Source organism: Hyla sarda, chromosome 7 (assembly GCF_029499605.1).
Source record: "Hyla sarda isolate aHylSar1 chromosome 7, aHylSar1.hap1, whole genome shotgun sequence".
In the NCBI taxonomy this organism is placed as follows: Eukaryota; Metazoa; Chordata; class Amphibia; order Anura; family Hylidae; genus Hyla; species Hyla sarda.
This window is the reverse complement of record NC_079195.1, coordinates 208,739,760-208,760,929: the sequence shown is the minus strand read 5'-3', so window position 1 is coordinate 208,760,929 and position 21,170 is coordinate 208,739,760. Positions and strand designations below refer to the sequence as shown.

Sequence of the window (21,170 nt, the reverse complement as noted above, 5' to 3'; positions counted from 1 at the left end):
AGCCTGGGATGGGACAGGTGACTGAGGCGAGGTCCCCGGGGATTCTGCAATGGGGAGACTAACTTCCTCTGCCTGGGGTCCTGATTCAATCACTTTAACCACTAGTCTCTTAAAAGCTGGGAAGGCCATGTCGGGATTTTGCACAGCTAGCATCCTAAGTTGGGCCTTGTCCCATTTATTCTGTGCCCCCTCTATGAATCGGTCCATCAGTACTCGGTTACCATGATCGGGCGTGATGCCATCCAGCTTCTGCACCGCCTCTAATGCATTCTGCAAAGCTGCCGCGTACACCCTGAGAGTCTCACCTGGTTTCTGACGTCACTCATATAGTCTGAAGTGTATCTCAGAGGGGGAATGAGATTCAAACACCTGAGAGAGTCCCTCGAAAATCTGTCCCACTGTGGCTTTGTCAGTCGCCAGCCAGGTGCGGAGCTTCTCTAAGGCAGGTCCCTGGAGCTGTCCCAGAAGCTACTGTACTTGTTGATGAGGAGGAAGGGCGTAGAACCCGAAAAGGCTGTTGATCTTTTCTTTAAAGTCTCTTAATGTGAAAGGGTCACCATTATAGGTGGGGAGCACAGGATTTCCCAAGAAGACAGGTGCAGCAACAAGTGCCCCAGCATATAGGGAGAAACTGGAGGAGGACTAGATGGATCCTGTTCAGCCTGTGGCGAACCCCGTCTTTGTGGGGTAGGCAGTGTTGGCGAGGCTGGCAGCACCCTTCTAACTCGAGATGGAGACCCCATTGGTGACCCGGGGTCACTGGGGCATCACCCTCCTGTTGCTCAGGTGGGGACACTGGCGCTGTAGGTTCTGACATCTTTGTATTGACGTGCTAGTCCTTTAAATCAATCTATGTCCTTTTTTGGATCTCCGGCTCTAGACTCCGGTAAAATGGCCGCCGTGGCCTCTTCGCCTCCCCCCTTACTTTACATGCACACTTTCTCCACACAGCATCGTGCGCACAGACCCGTACACTAGAATGTAATCCAGAGTCCATGAATAAAGTCTGTTATATTGGGGGGAGTACAATTTCACTAGTGGCAACAGCAGCAGGCACACACCCGAATCCTGTTCGTCAGATGGCAAAAAGGCTTTGTGGTAGCCTAGGGGGTATGTAGGGTAATTGGGGTGTTGCGGTTCTGTTTAATAAAGGGCGCTGTTAACTCTTGTCACTCATGACGCCAGGGTGAGGGTTAAAACTCTGTTGTGATGCTGGGCCTATCGCCACCCTTCCCAAGAACGATAGGTGAGTGTAAAATAAATGGATTGTCCACAGCAGTGCTGAACTTAAAACTTGCAGGAACTTTACTGAAGATTTTCTGTACATGCAGTATCGGTAACAGTCCAGATAACAGAGTCTATATAGTCAGCACAGCAGTGACTGACAGTTGCTTAGAACCGGAAAGTTCTCTTAAGATTATGAGGATTGTACTTGCATAGATCCGCTGGATTTAAGGGTTAGATTAGGTCCAGAGGTCTTGCGGAGATAGCGGGGATTTGTAAGAACTATCCGTCTCTAGCGCAGGCCTAGGCCGCAAGGCTTTGGCCTAGAAATTGTCTTGAAAGCTGCGGTGGTCCTACCTCGTTCAGAGTCAGCAACCCAAGAGAGAGATAAAATGGCGCAGCTCCCTTATATGGGCAGGGGCTGGCCGTTTTGGATTGGTCCATATCAGCTGTCACTCACCGTTACAACTGACTAGAACCACCAAAGGTCCTTTAGCAAAACCATAGAGTTCTGTAACCCGGTAACATGACCCGCAGGTGCTGTGACGCTAAAACAAGTAAGTAACACCATATACATATATTTATATAGATAATATTCATAAATATTAAGTTACTACGGGGTGACTAAGGGTTAATTAGGGAAGCGAACCCCGACAGTCCTAGGGACTCTAACTTTGGGGACTAATAACTAAGGCACAGTATGAAATACGGTGCCAGGACACCACACAAACCTCTAATACTTGGCTGGGTGCCACATCTACTGTATATACGGCTGTTACATATGTGGCCATTGTAGGGCATGTATAAATGTCCTGAGAACGAAGTCTGTTGAAGACTCTAATACTGGTTAAAAATGTTTCTATTAGATACTTTATCAATTGTAGTTCACGGGGGATCATCTATCTGGCTTTCTGTACATGTGGTAAGAAATATATAGGAAAAAACATTCGAGAATTCCGTTGTAGAGTGCTAGAACATCTTGGGGACATATGCAATCAAAGAAACACTCCTGTTGCAGTATACATGAATACTTACCATCAAGGCCATACTGGTCAGATCATGTATGTTAGATTAGATCAAGTCAAACCCCCATTAAGGGGTGGCGATTGGGATAGAATGCTATTGCAAATGGAATGTAGATGGATATACCGCCTACAGACTATGGCCCTGGCTGGCCTTAATGAACAACTTACATTTGTCTCTTTTATATAGACCTATAGCTGTTAGTCTATTTTTGCAGACACCGAGGTTGCGATAGTCTCATGGGTGGCATATTAGGTAGTTAGGGAAGATCCTACTGGATCTTTGGTTTTAGGGCCACCATTATTGTAGGATGCTATAGGGATTCTTTAGGAGGTTCCTGTTTTACGGTACCACCCTTTTAACGGTTTAGGAATAGGGCTTTATTATAGGTACCATTTATGGAGACGTAGGCATCCATAGGCCCCTGCCATATTTCCCTTACCCTATAGCTTTTTATAGGGCCCCCTCTTTTCTTTTCTTCTACCGCGACCTCGGTGAATGCATATATATATGGTTTTAGGTCCTCAGTATAGGTTCTATCACTCCATATAACAGTCCGTGATTACTATACATCCATTACTTCTAGATAACTAATAAAATAATTACTCTCTCTCTTTTAGGATACAGTGCTTGTCTCATTCAGAAAGGTAGTTATTTCTCATGTACAGACAGGCATTCCCTAAGTGTGACTTCTACAATCCTTTATATCTGTATCTACCCTGGGCTATTATGCGCTTTACAATCTTGTTTAATTCTACTAATACCTTTTCTAATGGACTGTGTGGGTAACAATTATACTTTTGGAAATCGCGGTGGTTGCTATTGACTACTACACACTCACAACTGTGTGGCCCTTTAAGAGTGGTGTGGTTATCATATACTTTTGTCTGCTGTAATTCACTTGGACCTAGCTTAAGCATCATTCATATGATCATTTGGTGATGAGATGTTTCCTTAAATTAGTTTCTATCCTATTGTCCTTTAGCCTAAATCAGTTCACTGCTATTATAACTGGTGGATAAGTTGCTGCAAACGCTCCTACCGTCTCACACTCTAAAATCCCCGAGTCGGGGTTGTAAGGTGAATCCGCCCCCTTTGATGCATCACAGGGGCCGCTCCCTCAAGACGGGAACAGGAAGTGCTGGCTAGCTCTCAGGGACGCCGGAGTGCATACAGAGCGCGTCTGTCCGGTCACCGGACCGGTACACACTGCCACTGCAGAGTGCTTTATCTGATTATTCGTTAAGGCTTCTGTAAGTATGCGATTCTATTGCTTTGAACAAACATTGTCGCATACCATGAGCGTGACTGCGGTTACTCAGTTTGGTTTCACTATCTTCTCCACAGAATATCATCTCCTATCCTGTTTGCAGTACATTAGGATTGTGAGTATAGCCTCCCCTTCCCCTCTTTTGAAAATGTACATAGGGGTAAGTGTTCTGGCTTTATTATTATAGCATATTTCTCTTTTATTTTTAGGTTCTTGTATTCCGGACAGCCTGAGACTAATTATCCTATGGTGCATACAGTGGAGATTCCTCTTTGTTACTTATACTAACCAACTCCAATTCTATTATGGCCGACATAGGCAATTACTAATATTTGGCTGATTTCTTGCTAGTACAAGTTGATCTAATGCTTTTTACTAGTGCAGTTATTGGTGCGGTGCATTAACACTGCATGCATTTATATTGTATATGACCCTGATGAAGTGCGGGTGACTGTTATGATCTAGTCCCACGGATGGAAACGCGTTGGGACAGGGACAACACTTTTTATAATTGGGACCTGAGCAGTAAGGGAAACGCCGCTGGTTGCGGCACTTGCTTGGCCTATTGGTTAGTTATCATTAATGTCATACATACTAACGATATTATCTATAGGAGTACCCGTTATTTGGGATCTTTCTAATTTGCTATTATTGCTATATGTATTTTATCCAATATATCTATTAAAGGTTAAGTTTTATACGGCACCTCTGTTCCTTAGGAACAACATTTATTATTTTCGGACTCTTGCCGAGGGGGTTACTGTACCTTGCTAGTGTATGGCTGTATCCAGATATACACATAATTATCTTGAAGTCAGGCATTAGCCACAGGTCCTGCCAATAGCCGCCAGGACCATCACGCTATGACGCGCACTCAGCTCCTGAGCACGTGTAATAGAAGGGGACTGGACATGTACGGCCTTAAGAGTTTAATTTAATTATTTAATAGTTCATTATTCAATATTTTAAGATGTAAAAATGCCTCCAATGAAACATAAAGCTATAGGTCAAATGCGATCAAAGGTAAAAAAATAAATAAAATGTAAGGACTGCGTTGCTTATTCTCTCCCAAAAGGTTTAGGTAGGATGACCGGGAACTATAGGAAATGTATAAACACAAAGATCTCTGAACTGGACTGACAAAGTGATAATTATACTAAACAATCTGAGGATTCATTATCTGCACATAAATCCTCATATATTCTTAGTAATATGTGGTTTGTATAGGATGTGTTATCTGTTTGTGCTGTTATTTTAGATGTCTGCATTCACCTTTAATAACCTAAAGCTGGGAAATGTGGAAGGCGTCACCTTGTCACTCACCAAAGAGCTTTCACAATTCTACAGTAGACATTTGGATATTTTGGCGGTAGTTGGAGCCGGCTATACCGTGTGGAAAGGATTTCATTTGCTGAGAGGCTTTTATAGCTTCATAAAACATCAAGTCTTCCCTCGTCTTTTCAGCAATACCAATACAATACTACAATATGGAGAGTGGGCAGTAGTCACCGGTAAGTGAGAATCATGGAACATTCAATTTTACTTTTATTCTGTACTATATGTATACAATCATGTGCAAATTATAAAGAATTAAGTTATCATAGAAAGATCTGAGTTACATGGGGAACAATTATATGTATAATGTACATGTACATAACAAGTGGGGTGGAGAAGTATGGAGTGAGCTCAGGAGCTAAATGCAAATAACACAGGAGATCAGGCCACTTCCAGTTGTTTAGCTTTCAATAGTTTTTTAAAATTATTTTTCATATAGAAATATATAACAAAGAAAACCAAGGAACATGTTACTCTGTACATATGTATCCGACTGTGGGGCTATGCCCAGGTAAACATGTGCATAAAGAAGCTTATAATGATCATATTGATAGCAGGATATAGCAGGAATAGGTGAAGTTGTTAAAAGCAAAATCCAGTATCAAAAACATACCTTAATATACTACTTCCAGTTGTTTAAATGGTCATTAAACTTATTTTTTTGCATATGATACTGTGGTGTCCCGGTACCGCATCCTATACGGTACCTATGTATGTGTGGGTCCCCATAGCCAGAGTCCCTAGGACGTAGGGATCCCTGTCATTTAATCAACCCCTTGTCGCCTCTATTACTACTAATAGACCAGTGGTCTATGTACATATAATGATATATCTGTAAATAAATGGTTAATTACCTGTGCCAAAGCATTGCAGGACCTGCGGGTCATGTGACTAGGTGAACTCTATGGTATTAAGCCTTAAGGACCTTTGGAGGCCCTGTGACGCAAGCATTCCCATTACTCTCTGTAATGGTGAATGGCAGATGTTCGGACCAATCGGATTTGCCAGGCCCCTGCCCATATAAGGGAGCGGCGGCCATGTTTCGCTCTCTTACCTCGTGGGCTGTCATGAGAGAAGGATCTGCACAGCAACTAACGCAGTGAGTTAGGCCCGAACCTTGTGGCAACGGCTGAACATTTCTAAGTCTAGAGTGTATCAATCCCCAGACACTCTGCAGCATCACCGGACCTAATAATACCCCTAAATTCGGACGGATCTGCAAATATCTACCCTAAATTCAGAGACTGTATGACTAGCTCAAAGTCCGCAACAACTGCCAGTCACTGAGCAAGATGTGCTTAGTTCACACTGGAAGTGACTGAGGAGCAGTCTGCAAGTTGGACCTAAGGCTGCTGTAATTTTGTTCCTGGTTTTATGTATCTGGCCAGGTAGGTTAGTGGATATGCCCCGCATCACTTGAGAAACCTTGGCGTGGTGTGCGGGCTTATGTATGTCCTTCATATAAGGATATACTGGCTAATGTCTCAATTTTACATCAGCTTTGAGGATTAGTTAATATCATTGTATATATCTACCACAGGAGTGAAACCACATTCTGGTCCAAAGGTGCGGGTCCTCTACTCCAATGTATGTGCACAATTGCACTTGGAGTTGAGCACCTTTTATCACCTCGAGACTAAGTGTTTTTTGACTGTTTATATCAGACTGTTACTGTGCCTTGGATACTGCAAGCACTTAAGTAAAGTTCTTCAAGTTCAAGTTCAATCTCTTTGTGGACCTTCAGTCATTTCATGCACCTATCGTTACTGGGAAGGGTGGCGATAGGCCGGAGCATTAACTCAGCATACCAGCCCTCAGCCTGGCGTCACGAACTATAGGGTTAAAATTATTATTTATAATATTTTATAACATAACCATGCTTTTTACTTCTCCACAACTTTATTCCTGACCTGTTTGGTGAGCTCCTTGGTCTTAATGCTACCCGTTTGTCTAGTAATACTCTCTAACAAACTTTGAGACCTTCACATAACAGGTGTATTTGTACTGAGATAAAATTGGAGACAGGGGCCCTATTTACTAATTATGTGACTCACAAATGTGACTTGGAAGGCAATTGGTTGCACCAAGTCTTTGTTGGGGTTTTCACAATAAATTGGGTAAATACATATGCACTCTTTTTCAATCTTTATTTGTAAATAAGTTTGAAATCCATGCAATAGTTCTCCCCACTTCCAAATGATGGATTATTATGTGTTGATGCATTAGAATCTGTGGTCATACCATGACAAAATATAGAAACGTCTAAAGGGGTTAAAAATCTTATAGAAGGCACTGTTCATACTGACCATTATATTACATAGGACAACACTTTAGAAGACCATTTTAACTGCAATTATGGGTGGTCATCTCAATTTCTATTTTGATACAGTAAGAATGTGTGCGTTTTTTCCCCTTTGATTTACCTTAGGAGGATCGGATGGTATTGGCAAAGCTTATGCGGAGGAGTTGGCCAGTCATGGTGTCAGCATCATCTTGTTAGGCCGCAGCACAGAAAAGCTAAAAAATGTGTCCGAGTCCATATCTGCAACCTATGGAGTGAAAACCCGTTTCATAGTTGCCGATCTCAACAAGGGCTCGGAGGTCTTCCCATCCATTAAGGAGGCCCTGAGAGATGTAGATGTTGGGATTCTGGTGAACAATGCAGGAGTGTTTTATGAGTACCCAGCCTGCCTCATTGAAGTACCAGAGGAAAAAAGTCTGGAGATCATCAATGTCAACACTGCGGCTGCTGTAATGATGGTATATGTAGTGCTGCCTGGTATGTTACGACGGAAGAGAGGAGCAATAATCAACATAGCCTCCATAACAAGTTGTGCTCCAGTTCCTTTGGGAAATGTGTATGCTGCCTCCAAGGTATTTATTAACCTTTATTCCATATAGAATATGCACTATTAGGTGTTGGTTTTTTTTTGCCACCTGACCCTTTTGTCCTAGGAGGAATAAGCTGGCACCAGAGCGGTCTGGCTGTAGTTTACCTTTCCTCATAGACAACACATATAAACAGAATGCATCAGCAGATAAGAACTATTTGGTCCATCTAGTCTGCCAAATATTCTAAATACTATGAATAGTCCTCTATCTATATGAAGAATAGCCTTATGACTATCCCAGGCATGCTTAAACTAATTTACTGTATTGGCAGCTACCACTTCTGCAGAGAGGCTATTCCATACATCCACTACTCTCTAAGTAACATAATGTATACTCCATTAACTACAACCCCCTGTTGTCTGTCCCTCAGCCTAATCCATTCAACCATATGGGAGTCCAAGCTCAATGACTGCGGTTTATTGATAAATCTGGGACAGTGTGAAAAGCCTTACTAAAATCTAGATAAGTGATGTCTACTGCACCTCCGCCATCGATTATTTTCTATTAATAAGATTTGTTTGACATGATCTCCCTGAAGTAAACCCATGTTGTTTTTAATCATGCAATTTTAGATGTTCCACAATCCTATCCTTTAGTAGGGTTTCCATTAATTTCCCCACTATTAATGTCAGGCTTATATATGTATAGTTGCCTGATTCCTTCCTACTACCTTTTTTTGTGAATGGGCACGACATTTGCTAATTTACAATCTTCTGGGACAACTCCTGTTACCAATGATTGGTTAAATACATATGTTAACAGTTTTGCTAATACACTGCTAAGCTTTTTTAATAGCATTGGGTGTATCCCATCAGACCCCCGTGACTTATTTGTCAAAACTTAGACTGCTGACTTTTGCAAATTTGGCCACTTCTGCGGAGTTCTACAGTGGTCTCTTCCTTTTTTGCTTTTACTTACAAGCCTAATGAAATTATCTGTTGCCTTCAATAATGCAACTTTTAAGTGGTCCCATTTCTCCTGGACTCCATTTAAACCATTCCAGTCTGATAGGATCTCATCTACCACTAATCTCTTTTTAGAAAAGTTGTTTTTTCAATCACACTGACAGGTGGTCAATAGAGCCTAAGCTTTCATTTACAGTAATAACATATACTAAATCCCTATTTGTGAATACTAAATCTAAAATAGCCTCTTCCCGGTTGGCTCCTTAACTACTTGATGTAGAGATAATCCCAGTGGGGAATTTATAATATCTATACTCCTGGCAGAACTAGTTATTTTGGTCTTCCAGTTCACCTCAGAAAGATTAAAGTCCCCTTTAAAGTCCATGTCATTTTAGCTATTTCCTCAACTAGTAAATCATCTTATTCTTTGACTTGGCCAGGCGGTCTATATATCACACCTACACGAGTTACCGTATGATCACCAAACTGCAATGGGGATTGTATATTTCCGGAGTGAAGTACCAGACATCCCCTTCTTCTCTCTGCCTTGTGATCCATTGTATATGTTTGGATGCAGATATATTACAACCAGTAATTGCTTTTAGACTATGTTCAGTTTACAATTACTATTATTTATTTATTTTTTAAACCATATACATAAAATGGCCCAAAAAACTGCAATGTTTTTCAACAACTCTCAGTTCACATTAAGTTAAATTTTATGTCCTTGTTACAGACATTGAAGTGCGAGTGATTTCTCTTAGGCCATATATATGGCAAAATACATCCATATTTTGGCACCAGGGCCGGCCTTTTTTTGACCGGGCCTCATAGTCATAGTGGGCCCGCACATTTCTCTTAATTTACCCTTTTCTAGGGCACAGGCCATCATTGCTGGGCAATCATTGCTGGGCCGGACAGGCCAAGGGCTGATTGGAGTAGAGGCGTCATGTGCCCCGCGCAGGCACGCACGTCTACTCCAATCACCTGACCTGTCCCTGCCTACGTCCAGCGCGATCTCCAGCATCCTCCCACGTGCAGTGACAGGAGCAGCAGAAGCCTAACGCCACTGCACCGATCCCCGGCAGGGTAAGTTAACTTGCGGGGCGGGGCAGGGGGGGGTTATGGGGGGTGATGAGAGGTGCAAGGGGGTGGAGTTATGGGGTTGATAGGAGGTGCAGGGGGGGTGATGAGAGGTGCAAGGGGGTGATTAGAGGTGCAAGGGGGGTGATAAGAGGTGCAAGGGGGTGATGAGAGGTGCAGGGGGGGTGATGAGAGGTGCAGGGGTGCAGGGTGGTTATGGGGGTGATAAGAGGTGCAGGGGGTGATGGGAGGTGCAGGGGGGTGATGAGAGGTGCAGGGGGGGTGATAAGAGGTGCAGGGGGGGTGATGAGAAGTGATGAGAGGTGCAGGGGGGTGATGAGAGGTGCAGGGGGGGGTGATGAGAGGTGATGAGGTGCAGGGGGGTAATGAGAGGTGCAGGGGGGGGGGTGATGAGAGGTGCAGGGGGGTTATGGAGGTGATGAGGTTCAGGGGGGGTAATGAAAGGTGCAGGGGGGTTATGGGGGTGCTGAGAGGTGCAGGGGTGCAGGGGTGCAGGGGGGTTATGGGGGTGATGAGAGGTGCAAGGGGGTGATAAGAGGTGCAGGGGGGTGATGAGAGGTGCAAGGGGGTGATAAGAGGTGCAGGGGGTGATGAGCGGTGCAGGGAGGTAATGAGAGGTGCATGGGGGTGATGAGAGGTGAAGGGGGGGTGATGAGAGGTGATGAGGTGCAGGGGGGTAATGAGAGGTGCAGGGGGGTTATGGAGGTGATGAGGTGCAGGGGGTAAGGGAAGGTGCAGGGGGGTTATGGGGGTGATGAGAGGTGCAGGGGGGTGATGAGAGGTGCAGGGGGGTTATGGGGGTTATAAGAGGTGCAGGGGGGTGATGAGAGGTGCAGGGGGGTTATGGAGGTAATAAGGTGCAGGGGGGTAATGAAAGGTGCAGGGGGGTTATGGGGGTGATGAGAGGTGCAGGGGGTTATGGAGGTGATGAGGTGCAGGGGGGGTAATGAAAGGTGCAGGGGGGTTATGGGGGTGATGAGAGGTGCAGGGGGGTGATGAGAGGTGCAGGGATGCAGAGGGGTTATGGAGGTGATGAGAGGTGCAGGGGGGGTTATGAGGGTGATGAGGAGAGTGGGGGGTATGGGGGTGATAAGGGGTGCAGGGGGTAATGACAGGTGCAGGGGGGTTATGGGGATGATGAGAGGTCCAGGGGGGTTATGGAGGGGATGAGAGGTGCAGGGGGGTTATGAGGGTGATGAGGAGAGGGGGGTTATTGTAGTGATGAGGAGGGGTTTGGCAGGGGTTTGGGGGGTGATGAGAACACAGAGGATAAGAGGGGGTGTATATGTATATACGATGTGTATGCATGTAAGTCAGAATTATATTCAGGGTACAGTGTGTTGCAGGATTATATTTAGTGGGTACAGTGTATAGCAGTATTATATTCAGGGTTCAGTGTGGGTCAGTATTTTCTTTAGGGTACAGTGTATAGCGGTATTATATTCAGTGGGTTCAGTGTATAGCAGTATTATATTCAGGGTACAGTGTGTGGCAGGATTATATTTAGTGGGTACAGTGTATAGCAGGATTATATTCAGTGGGTACAGTGTATAGCAGGATTATATTCAGGGTACAGTGTGGGGCAGTATTATATTTAGGGTACAGTGTGGGGCAGCATTATATTCAGTGGGTACAGTGTAGAGCAGTATTATATTCAGGGTACATTGTGGGGCAGTATTATATTTAGGGTACAGTGTGGGGCAGCATTATATTCAGTGGGTACAGTGTAGAGCAGTATTATATTCAGGGTACATTGTGGGGCAGTATTTTATTTAGGGTACAGTGTGTGGCAGTGTTTTATTTAGGGTACAGTGTGGGGCACTATTAAATTTAGTGGGTACAGTGTATAGCAGTATTATATTCAGGGTACATTGTGGGGCAGGATTATATTCAGGGTACAGTGTATAGCAGTATTATATTCAGGGTATAGTGTGGGACAGTACTATATTCAGGGTACATTGTGGGGCAGGATTATATTCAGGGTACAGTGTATAGCAGTATTATATTCAGGGTACAGTGTGGGACAGTACTATATTCAGGGTACAGTGTGGGGCAGTATATTATTTAGGGTACACTTTCTGGCAAGGTTATAATGATTACTGTCTTCATGCAGAGGATGAGGATCTGCTGACAGTGAGAAGCCAATGATGTCTGGATGTCAGACTCTGCAGAGAAGATGGAGCTGGAGGAAGACCTGGTCTCTGGACCAGATGAAGAAGAAAAGATAACAGAGAAGAGATCACTCAAGTCAGAAGATGTCACTCAGGTCACTGATATCATTGTGTATTCTCCTGACTGTCCCATCAGAGCTATAGTCACTTGTAAGTTCTGCAGTGATGATGGGTAAAACCGTGTCCAATCTGTGTCTCCCCAGCTGTTACAAAACTACAACTCCCATAATGCCTGAGGCTCTCCAGACATGATGGGGGTTTTAGCTTTCCAACAGCTGGAGAACCACTTCAACCGAGGTGATCAGTGGGGGTCTCAGCAGTAATCACCACCAACCCCGCGATCTCCTGCACAGGCCCCAGCAGTTTGCTGGAAGCTGGCATCTGTACCCCACAGGAAGCCGCGGTGGGCACACCCCCTCCATGTATCTCTATGGGGTACATGGAGGGCGGTGTCAGCCGGTGCTCCGTATGGAATGCCCCCCTTCCAGCAGACTGCCGGGACTGTGCAGGAGATAGTCGGGGGCCCAATGCTCGCACAAGGTTAGCTTGCACATGGCGCCTGAACACCTAAGGCCAGCCCTGTTTGGCACTTCACATGCCAAAAAAGATCTGCTTTGAAAAAAACACATTTTGGGAGTGCTGCTTTTGCTGCTTTAATGGCCTATATGCAAAGAAAGACAGCTTTTGCTGTGAAAACTCCTTGGATCTGCAGCAAAATGTAAAAGTGCAGATTTCTCAACAAATTGTGTTTACTTGAATTGAAAGACATTATTATTTATAGTGTTATTATGTTGGAGTATATGGAACTCATCTTTATATATAATATTACTGTGAACATTTTGACTAAATGAGGCTTTCAGGCTCAGAGCCTAGAGCAGCATGAACTTAAAGGGGTACTCCGGTGAAAAACTATTTTTATAGTTTTTATTTTTTTTTTATCAACTGGTGCCAGAAAGTTAAACAGATTTGTAAATTACTTCTATTAAAATTTTTTTAATCCTTCCTGTACTTATTAGCTGCTGAATACTACAGCGTAAATTATTTTCTTTTCGAAACACAGAGCTGTCTGCTGACATCATGAGCACAGTGCTCTCTGCTGACATGTCCATTTTAGAAACTGCCAGAACATCATATGTTTGCTATGGGGGATTTCCTTTTACCCTGGACATTACCTAAAATGGACAGAGATGTCAGCAGAGAGCACTGTGCTCATGATGTCAGCAGACAGCTCTGTGTTTCAAAAAATAAAAAAAGGAAGAAAGAAAAGGTCAAAAATGTCTTATCGGACCCCGCAGCTCAGCTTTTTAGTTCTCTATATCTCAATTCTATATTCCCTCCTCAGCCCCTCCCTCCATTGATGCACACTTGGGCCTGTTACAGATATCCACTGTTTTACTATAATTAATCTGGCATAAAAAAGTGACCTTTGAATTTTTTTCCCCCAATCCCTTTTTATTTCTGTCCCAATATCACCTCCCAGGATCGCATTTATTAGTGTTAATTTTATTCTAATCTTCCAACTTTTCTCAACTAATTGTATAACTTCTCCCCAAAATGTCTTTATTTATGGACATGTGCAAAGCATATGCAACAATCCTGCCTCTTCTTGCCCACATTTTGAGCTGGCACTCGAGTTCTTTTTACCTATTTTATACAAAGAGAGAGGTGTATAGTACAGCCTATAAACTATATTAAACTGTATCACCCTATGATTCGCATTTAATGGAATAAAATTAATTATTTCGTGTATTTTTCCCCACTGTGCTTCTTCTATCTCACCCAATTCTTTTTGCCATATTTCTCTTCTGTGATGATTTCTCTTTAATATAGAAAATGTATTAAGTGCTCTACATATCTTTGACAACTCTTTTTTTCCCATTTCTGTATTCACCATCTTATCAAAAAAAACTACCTTTTACTATTTCTACTTTCTTCCCCTTATCTACCGTATCTTTTACTATACCTCTTAATCTCATATATTCAAACCATGTCCCAACCCCGACTTCTCTACCCTTTTTTAACTCTTCCCATGTTTTAATCTTCCCTTCCTTACATATATCCCCTGTTTTATTCACCCCCCATTGTGCTAGTGTTCGAAATTCTAATCTATTTATTTCCTCTACTGTGTTTTTATTATTCCAAATGAGGGCTATATCCAATTTCCCAGTTATTCCCACTTCCTTTTTCTTTTTCTGGAACCCATCTCTTACCTCTTCCTCTGTTTTTATCAGTACTTCTAGAGCCGCGTGGTCCGACAGACATCTAACCCAATAATGTATTTTTATCACCTTATTTAAACTAGAGTCATTTCCCAGACATATATCTATTCTGGACATAGTCTGACAGGTCTTGTTCCAACATGAATATTCTTTCTTTTGAGGGTTGCAAATCCTCCAAATATCGCTAAGTCCCAGTTCATTAGATACTTTCGCCAGGGGAGTGCAACCCACCTCTCCTTTACTCCCGCTTGCCCTCCATCTATCTAACCTCTCATCTAGGACGCAGTTCATATCCCCCATGGCAAACGCAGGGCATTCTCCGCAACTCACGCAAAAATCAAATAATTTAAGAAGGACCGCGGATGAGAAAGGCGGGGGTATATATACAAATGCTAATACACATCTTACATTTTCTAGTCTCCCATATAAGAAAACAAACCTCCCCTCATCATCTACCCTTTTTCTAATTAATTCCCAATTTAAGTTTCTACGGATTAACACCAAAACCCCCCGTGAATATGCTGTATGTATGTAATAATGTCCCCAAACATTACGATTCAAAACCATTACTGTTTCTCTCGTTAAATGTGTCTCAACTAACCCGACTATATCTGGTGCGTGCTTCATAATGACTCCCATTACCGCTGATCTTTAAATTTTATCCCCAAGTCCTCGTACATTCCATACCACAGCCTTAACAGTCATCCGCGGTCATTCTCTTACAGTCCAGTTGAACACAATAAACACCGTAGTGAGAAGGAAGAGAAAAGAAAAAATAAAAATACATTAAAAACATTATTAATTAACAACCTCCTCGCATCACGTCCTGTCCACCTGTCATAGCGCTATATATTTGCAATTACAAATATTCGTAATTTTGTTTCCCACAGAACACATCTCATTGATCTCATCCCTCCCTGCTTCCAGCTTGTGGTCTAAAGAAGGCTCCTATACTAGTTACTGTATTAGACTGGAGAGCGAATTTTTGCAAATATGAGAAAATGCGAATATTCACAAATATCCTCATATTGGCGAATATCGTCACTAAAGAATATTAGGAGATAGATAGATAGATATAGATAGGTAAATAAACTAAGTAACGGCGAATATATTGAATATGCAAATTTTGTGAATATAGGACGAATATTCATCTATATATTCGCAAAATTTAGTGAATTCGAATATGGCATATGCCACTCATCACTATATGTCACAACCGCAAGAACCCAGCGTTCTGAACATAATGTGCATGCACCGTGATCGCTGAGGGTCCCAGCAGCCCTACCACCGCGATCACAAATCTTAGCCCCTAGCCTTTGGATAGGAGATAAGATGTCTAACAACAGAGTACCCCTTTAAGGCCGGTTAACTGTTCCTGATAAATCGGCTCATGTCAATCAGCAAATAAACAAACAACCACCCATTTTTTGGCTGATTGTATTTTATATGCAGCCATATAAATTATTTCTATTGGCCGCACACCATCCTTGACCCTTGTGAAGGTTCAACAAATAACAGCTAGATTGGCGCTTGTTCTCTGATCCCATCTGCCCTAATAACCAGGGGTCAAATCCTGGGGAAATAAAAGTGTGGGAACTCACCCAAGATTTCCACTCAAGGGCTGGTCCTGCTAATGGGAATGGTGCTCCTGCTGTAAAAAAAAAGTGCAAGAACTCAGTTCCCATGTGTCCCTGCAGGACTTGAGCCCTGCTAATAACATGCATTTACACAAAATACCTTTGTCTTTTCTTTCAGGCATTTCTGGATAGTTTCACTAGAGCCCTGCAATATGAATATGGCTCCCAGGGAATCTTTATACAGAGTCTGATTCCAGGCTTTGTGGTCACAAAGATGATAAATTTTGCTGAAATCTTGAGGAACCAATCCATATTCATACCACTGCCGAAAGACTATGCGTATAATGCTGTAAGAACAATTGGGACGACACTGAGAACAACTGGACACTGGTCACATGGCCTCCAGGTAAATATGGTCAATAGGATGCAAGGAAAACAATAAGTTCTCTGGGGACAGAAAAAGTTATTTGGTTGTTTCTCAAATATAAATAATAAAATAATAAATAGACACAGCAACGGAATATCCAGCTCACCAATCCGCCTTTTGTGCACGAATGCGTGGGGATCAGGGCCGGACTGACAACACTCAGGGCCCCCAGTCGGCCCCTGGCCACACCTCTGCCCCACCCCTATTCGGACATCAGCCTGATTGGTGATGTCTGGCATTAGCCGAGGGAGTGGGAGAAGGCACTGTGCGTACATGTATGCCTTGTGTCTTTAGGGCTCATTTACACAGACGGATCCACAGCGTATTTTACGGTGTGGATCTGTCAACAATGGACCCCACAGTGCTGCCTCCATCTGTGTTTGCTCATAGCAGCAATCTACCGCTATGAACAGACATGCTTTGATGTTCATGTTCGCCGCGCCCATGCGCAGTATACTCGCACACATCGCAGCTGCTCTCGGCCTAGCTCAGGGAAAAGGAGGAGGGGCTGCGATGTGTGCGAGTATACTGTGCAACGCATGGAGAACATGCACCTCGAAGCGTGTCTGCTCGTAGCGGTGGATTGCCACTATGAGCAGACACAGATAGAGGCAGCACTGTAGGGTCCATTGTCGGCAGATCCGCACCGTAAAATACGCTGCGGATCCGTCCAGTTGAAAAAACATATAGGGTATGTTCACACCTACAGGATCTGCTGTATATTTTCTGCAGCTTATTTTGCTACCTATTGAAGCTAATGGGTTGCAAAGTCAGCTGCACAAAATATTCAGCAAAAACATGCATCAGATCCTGTACATGTGAATGTACCCTTAAGGGGTTAATGATAAGTAAGCAAGCAGAACAATTTTTTTTTAAATTGCAGGGAAAAGGGCGCAGTTTTACCACGCTTTTGAAAAATCGCAGTAAAGCCACGCAATTTTTGCAGCGATTTTTCCCCAAAATTGTTCTGGTATTGTGACCTGTTGGTGTCCTGTGGACACTGGAGGAGGGTAAGTGATCCCCCCAGCCCCAGGTTATACTCAGGGGGGAGAGAGGCAGCACACAGGGACATCACTCCCCCTCACATGAAGCGGCCCCTCTGTGTTCCTGGGAGGCCTGTCGGCTCTTGGCCCCTCCTCTTCCTGTGCTGGGGGCGGAGCCATTAATCAGGTCCTCTTCATCCAGGATATTTATATAGGATATTTCTATAGAGAAAAACATCACCTGAAAGTAGCGCTTGTCTGACTAGGGATCCGGGACAAGTGTCCTGAATCCTCAGCAGCGCAGCGGGCCCTTTACCAGGCCAGGCCTTCGGACCCTGGTGGGGACTGCACTCGGAAGACAACCAGGACAAGGCATATCCAGCACCACAGTATCGGATAAGAAAGTAGCTCTTTATTGTAGAATCATCGACAAGAACATACACAGAAAGCACGGACCAAGGAGTGACGCGTTTCAGCAGACGTAGCCGCCTTAGTCGTACATTTAAGGCTGCTACGTCCGCCAATACGCGTCACTCCTTGGTCCGTGTTTTCTGTGTATATTTCTGTCGATGATTCTACAATAAAGAGCTACGTTCTTATCCGATTCTGTGGTGCTGGATATGCCTTGTCCTGGTTAAAATAATAAATAGTATTGATGTATTTCTACTCAGAATACTTCACTGATGTCCCGACAACAACCTCCATTTCACGTACTTAGACTCTCAAATTTAGCTTTTCCAAAAGGACAAGGGAGAGATTTATCAAAACCTGTGTAGAGGTAAAGCAGTGCAGTTGCCCATAGCAACCAATCAGATCACTTCTTTCATTTTTCAGAGGTCTTGTTTAAAAATGAAAGAAGCGATCTGATTGGTGGCTATGGGCAACTGCACTACATAGGGATAGATAAATCTCCCCCATAGAGCTTCTTCTCTATATATATAGGTGTAATGTGTATGTGTCAGTCATGTTAGAGAAGAGGACTAGCTCTGCTTAGGAACTGAGCCACATAGTTAGCCCCCCCCCCCCCCTCATACAAGTCACTGACACAGAATGATGGCAGAAATGGAGGTGACAGGGCCTGGGATTGGGACATCCCAGCTGGGTTCAAGTTTCAAGTCATCCCAGCTGGGTTTCGACACCATTCATCTGGAGATCTCTTCTCCCAGCAGATTTGAGTTTTCTTAGCTCCATCAGCTTTGGTTCGGGCCCCCTGTTTTTTTTTTTGTTTTTGTTTCAGACTTTTGCTCATTGTTGATCCCCACCCCCCCCCAATGGGAATGGTTTAAAGGGGGACTCCACTGGTCAGCATTTGGACCATCTGTTCCAAACGATGGAGTCAGCGTCGGGAGCTCGCGACATCATAGCCCCGCCCCTTATGATGTCACGCCCCGCCATCTCGATGCAAGTCTATGGGAGGGGGCGTGACGGCTGTCACGCCCCCTCCCATAGACTTGCATTGAGGTGGCGGGCCATGACGTCATGAGAGGGCAGGGCTATGATGTCACAAGCTCCCGGCGCCTGCTCCAGCGTTTGGAACAGTTTGTTCCAAACGCTGACTAGCGGAGTACCCCTTTAAGCTCTCCTTTGTTTCTAAATGGGAGGTGGACTTCCCTCTCTAAATCTCAGTTAGACAGATTTTATGAATTTACCCATTTGTTCTCTATCACAAGCATATTCTGTGATGGTGGGTATAAATTACTGACCATGTGGTATCATGTTCCCTCTAAACTCTGGAGACTTTTACCGTTACTTACCACAAAGAATACGGTTATGGTAAATAGGTACATTTGGATTCTTTGTTGAATCCCAAAGGCTTACTTGTTCGGAGTGTTTGTATATTGTACAATTCATACTTCTTAAAGGGGTACTCTGGTGCAAAACATCTTATCCCCTATCAAAAGGGATATGGGATAAGATGTTAGACCTCCAAAATATCCGGGCTGGCAGCAGCGGCATCCGGAACACGGGAGTGTGGAGCTCCCGTTTTCGTGACATCACGCCATGCCCCCTCCATTCATGTCTATGGGTGGGGGCGTGACAGCTAGTACGTAGCCATCATACGTCCTCCCATAGACCTGAATTGCGGCTGTAGTCGCAAGTCATCTGGCACGGAGTGGTGCTTGCTCCATGCATGAATGACCAGGGTGCCGCGCCAGTACATATTAGCGGAAATTATTTTCTTTTGGGATTTCTTTTCTGTCATGACCACTGTGCTCTCTGCTGACACCTCTGTCCATTTCAGGAACTGTCCAGAGTAGCATATGTTTGCTATGGGGATTTTCTCCTGCTCTGAACAATTCCTGACATGGACCGAGGTGTCAGGAATTGTCAGAGACAGAGAGCACTGTGGTCAGACAGTAAAAAATCCAAAAAGAAAAGAATTTCCTCTGTAGTATACAGCCACTAATAAGTACTGGAAGGAATAAGATTTTTTAATAGAAGTAATTTACAAATCTGTTTAACTTTCTGGCATCATTAAAAAAAATGGAATGGAAAATGTTTGATGGAAGCATAGAGCAAAACTAGGGATAGGCAATAGATATAATTTGTTTCCTTAAACTAGGATAGACCTCTCAAGTTTGCAAACCAGACCTCCTGCTACCATACAGAAGAGCAGCTAGCCTAAAAGAATTCCATTTGTCTGTAGAGATCACCTTTATAGCCCAAAGGTCGTATGCATTATTACAAAATAATTTTCACTGTTACACAAAAGTTACCCTGGCATAGGGGAATAGTGTGTTTTTATATATTTTACCAAGTTTCATTCATTTCATTTGTAAAAATTTCATTTCAGCTATCTATATTAAACTGGATGCCAGAACGCATTTGGATGTTTCTATGGGCCTATTTGAACAACAAGTCTCGAGCGGAATACCTGTCCAAAGAAAAGCAGAGCTGAGAGCTTTTTCTTCATGGTTTGCAGACACAATGTCCTGTAACATTTGTGACCACATTATCATTCTTCTTTGATAATAATTTTGAAATATAACAACACTAAAAATTTCTTTGTACTTTTGCGACAACTGTGTCTGGGATTAAAGATTGAGTCCTATCATTAACTATTTCAGTAATACCATATATAGCCAATAAAAGAAATTGCATAGAATAAAAAATACATGGCTGTCTTGTTTTTCTAAGGAACGGCACCACTCTTATTCATGGAGAGTCTGAATCAAAGTCCCCAACTAGTAACATTTTGATGGCAGCAACCTTACCTAGCCATGAACAGTAGTGAACAAAAGAGACAGGGATTGCACTCACCATCCAAACGGTATTTATTGATAGGTGTCAGGCATTACAAGCTGGTACAGGAGTGGAGGCGGGGGACAGTCTTTTTCACGCTACTATGGCGCTTCTTCCAGCCGGTATACCGGTGAGTGCAATCCCTGTCTCTTTTGTTCACTACTGTCCATGCACGCCATTGGATTGTTGCACCCATTCACCTTACATCAGGATTCAGGAATTCCCAAGCTACCCACACAGTTTACTTGTTTCCGTTTGCCTTAATCTTGTAGTGCCGGACCATCTTTCCTCTCTCCCAGTGCAATAGACTTTTACCTAGCCATGAGACTCCCAAGTCTGGGATGTTAGATGTGATACATTTAAAATTTTGTAAAAGGGTGGAATAATTAGCATCAAATACGTTTGTGCTGGGATATGTCAATTTAATGCCTAAATAAGTGATGGACCCTTTTGCCCAGGGGAACAGGAAACAGGATTTTAAGGTTCGGACAAGATTAAGGCCTAGATTAAGTACATGGGATTTATTGCAATTAATTTTATAACAGGAGATGTTTCCAAACGCATCTAGGTCCTGTCATATTTGAGGCAGAGAAACTAATAGGTCCCTGCAAATTATAATCACATCATCAGCAAAGAGGCAGATACGATGATTCACACCTCCCGTATTAATTCCTGAAATGAAGGGGTTAGTTCTTATTTTTTCAGCTAGGGGTTCCATTATTAAGGCAAAAATCAAGGGGGACAGGGGGCACCCCTGGCGGATACCATTTGTGATTTGAAGACTATTGGAAAGGAAC

General features: G+C 43.4%; 1 protein-coding gene across 2 annotated transcripts in view; it reads left to right on the top strand.

Annotated features, from left to right (window-relative positions):
* The window catches only part of LOC130282177 (inactive hydroxysteroid dehydrogenase-like protein 1), a 35,518-nt gene extending 15,296 nt beyond the window's left edge, over window positions 1-20,222 (top strand). The window contains exons 2-7 of one of the 2 annotated variants that reach the window (XM_056530147.1): window positions 3,595-3,632; window positions 3,727-3,766; window positions 4,776-5,028; window positions 7,281-7,726; window positions 15,899-16,126; window positions 19,925-20,222. In XM_056530147.1, coding sequence (XP_056386122.1) covers window positions 3,595-3,632; window positions 3,727-3,766; window positions 4,776-5,028; window positions 7,281-7,726; window positions 15,899-16,126; window positions 19,925-20,029 — 1,110 coding nt within the window. In that variant the 3' untranslated portion in view covers window positions 20,030-20,222. Of the gene's footprint in view, window positions 1-3,594; window positions 3,633-3,726; window positions 3,767-3,917; window positions 4,043-4,775; window positions 5,029-7,280; window positions 7,727-15,898; window positions 16,127-19,924 lie in introns of those variants that run through there. The other variant, XM_056530148.1, reaches the window with a different exon arrangement.
* The last annotated feature ends 948 nt before the right edge of the window (window positions 20,223-21,170 follow it).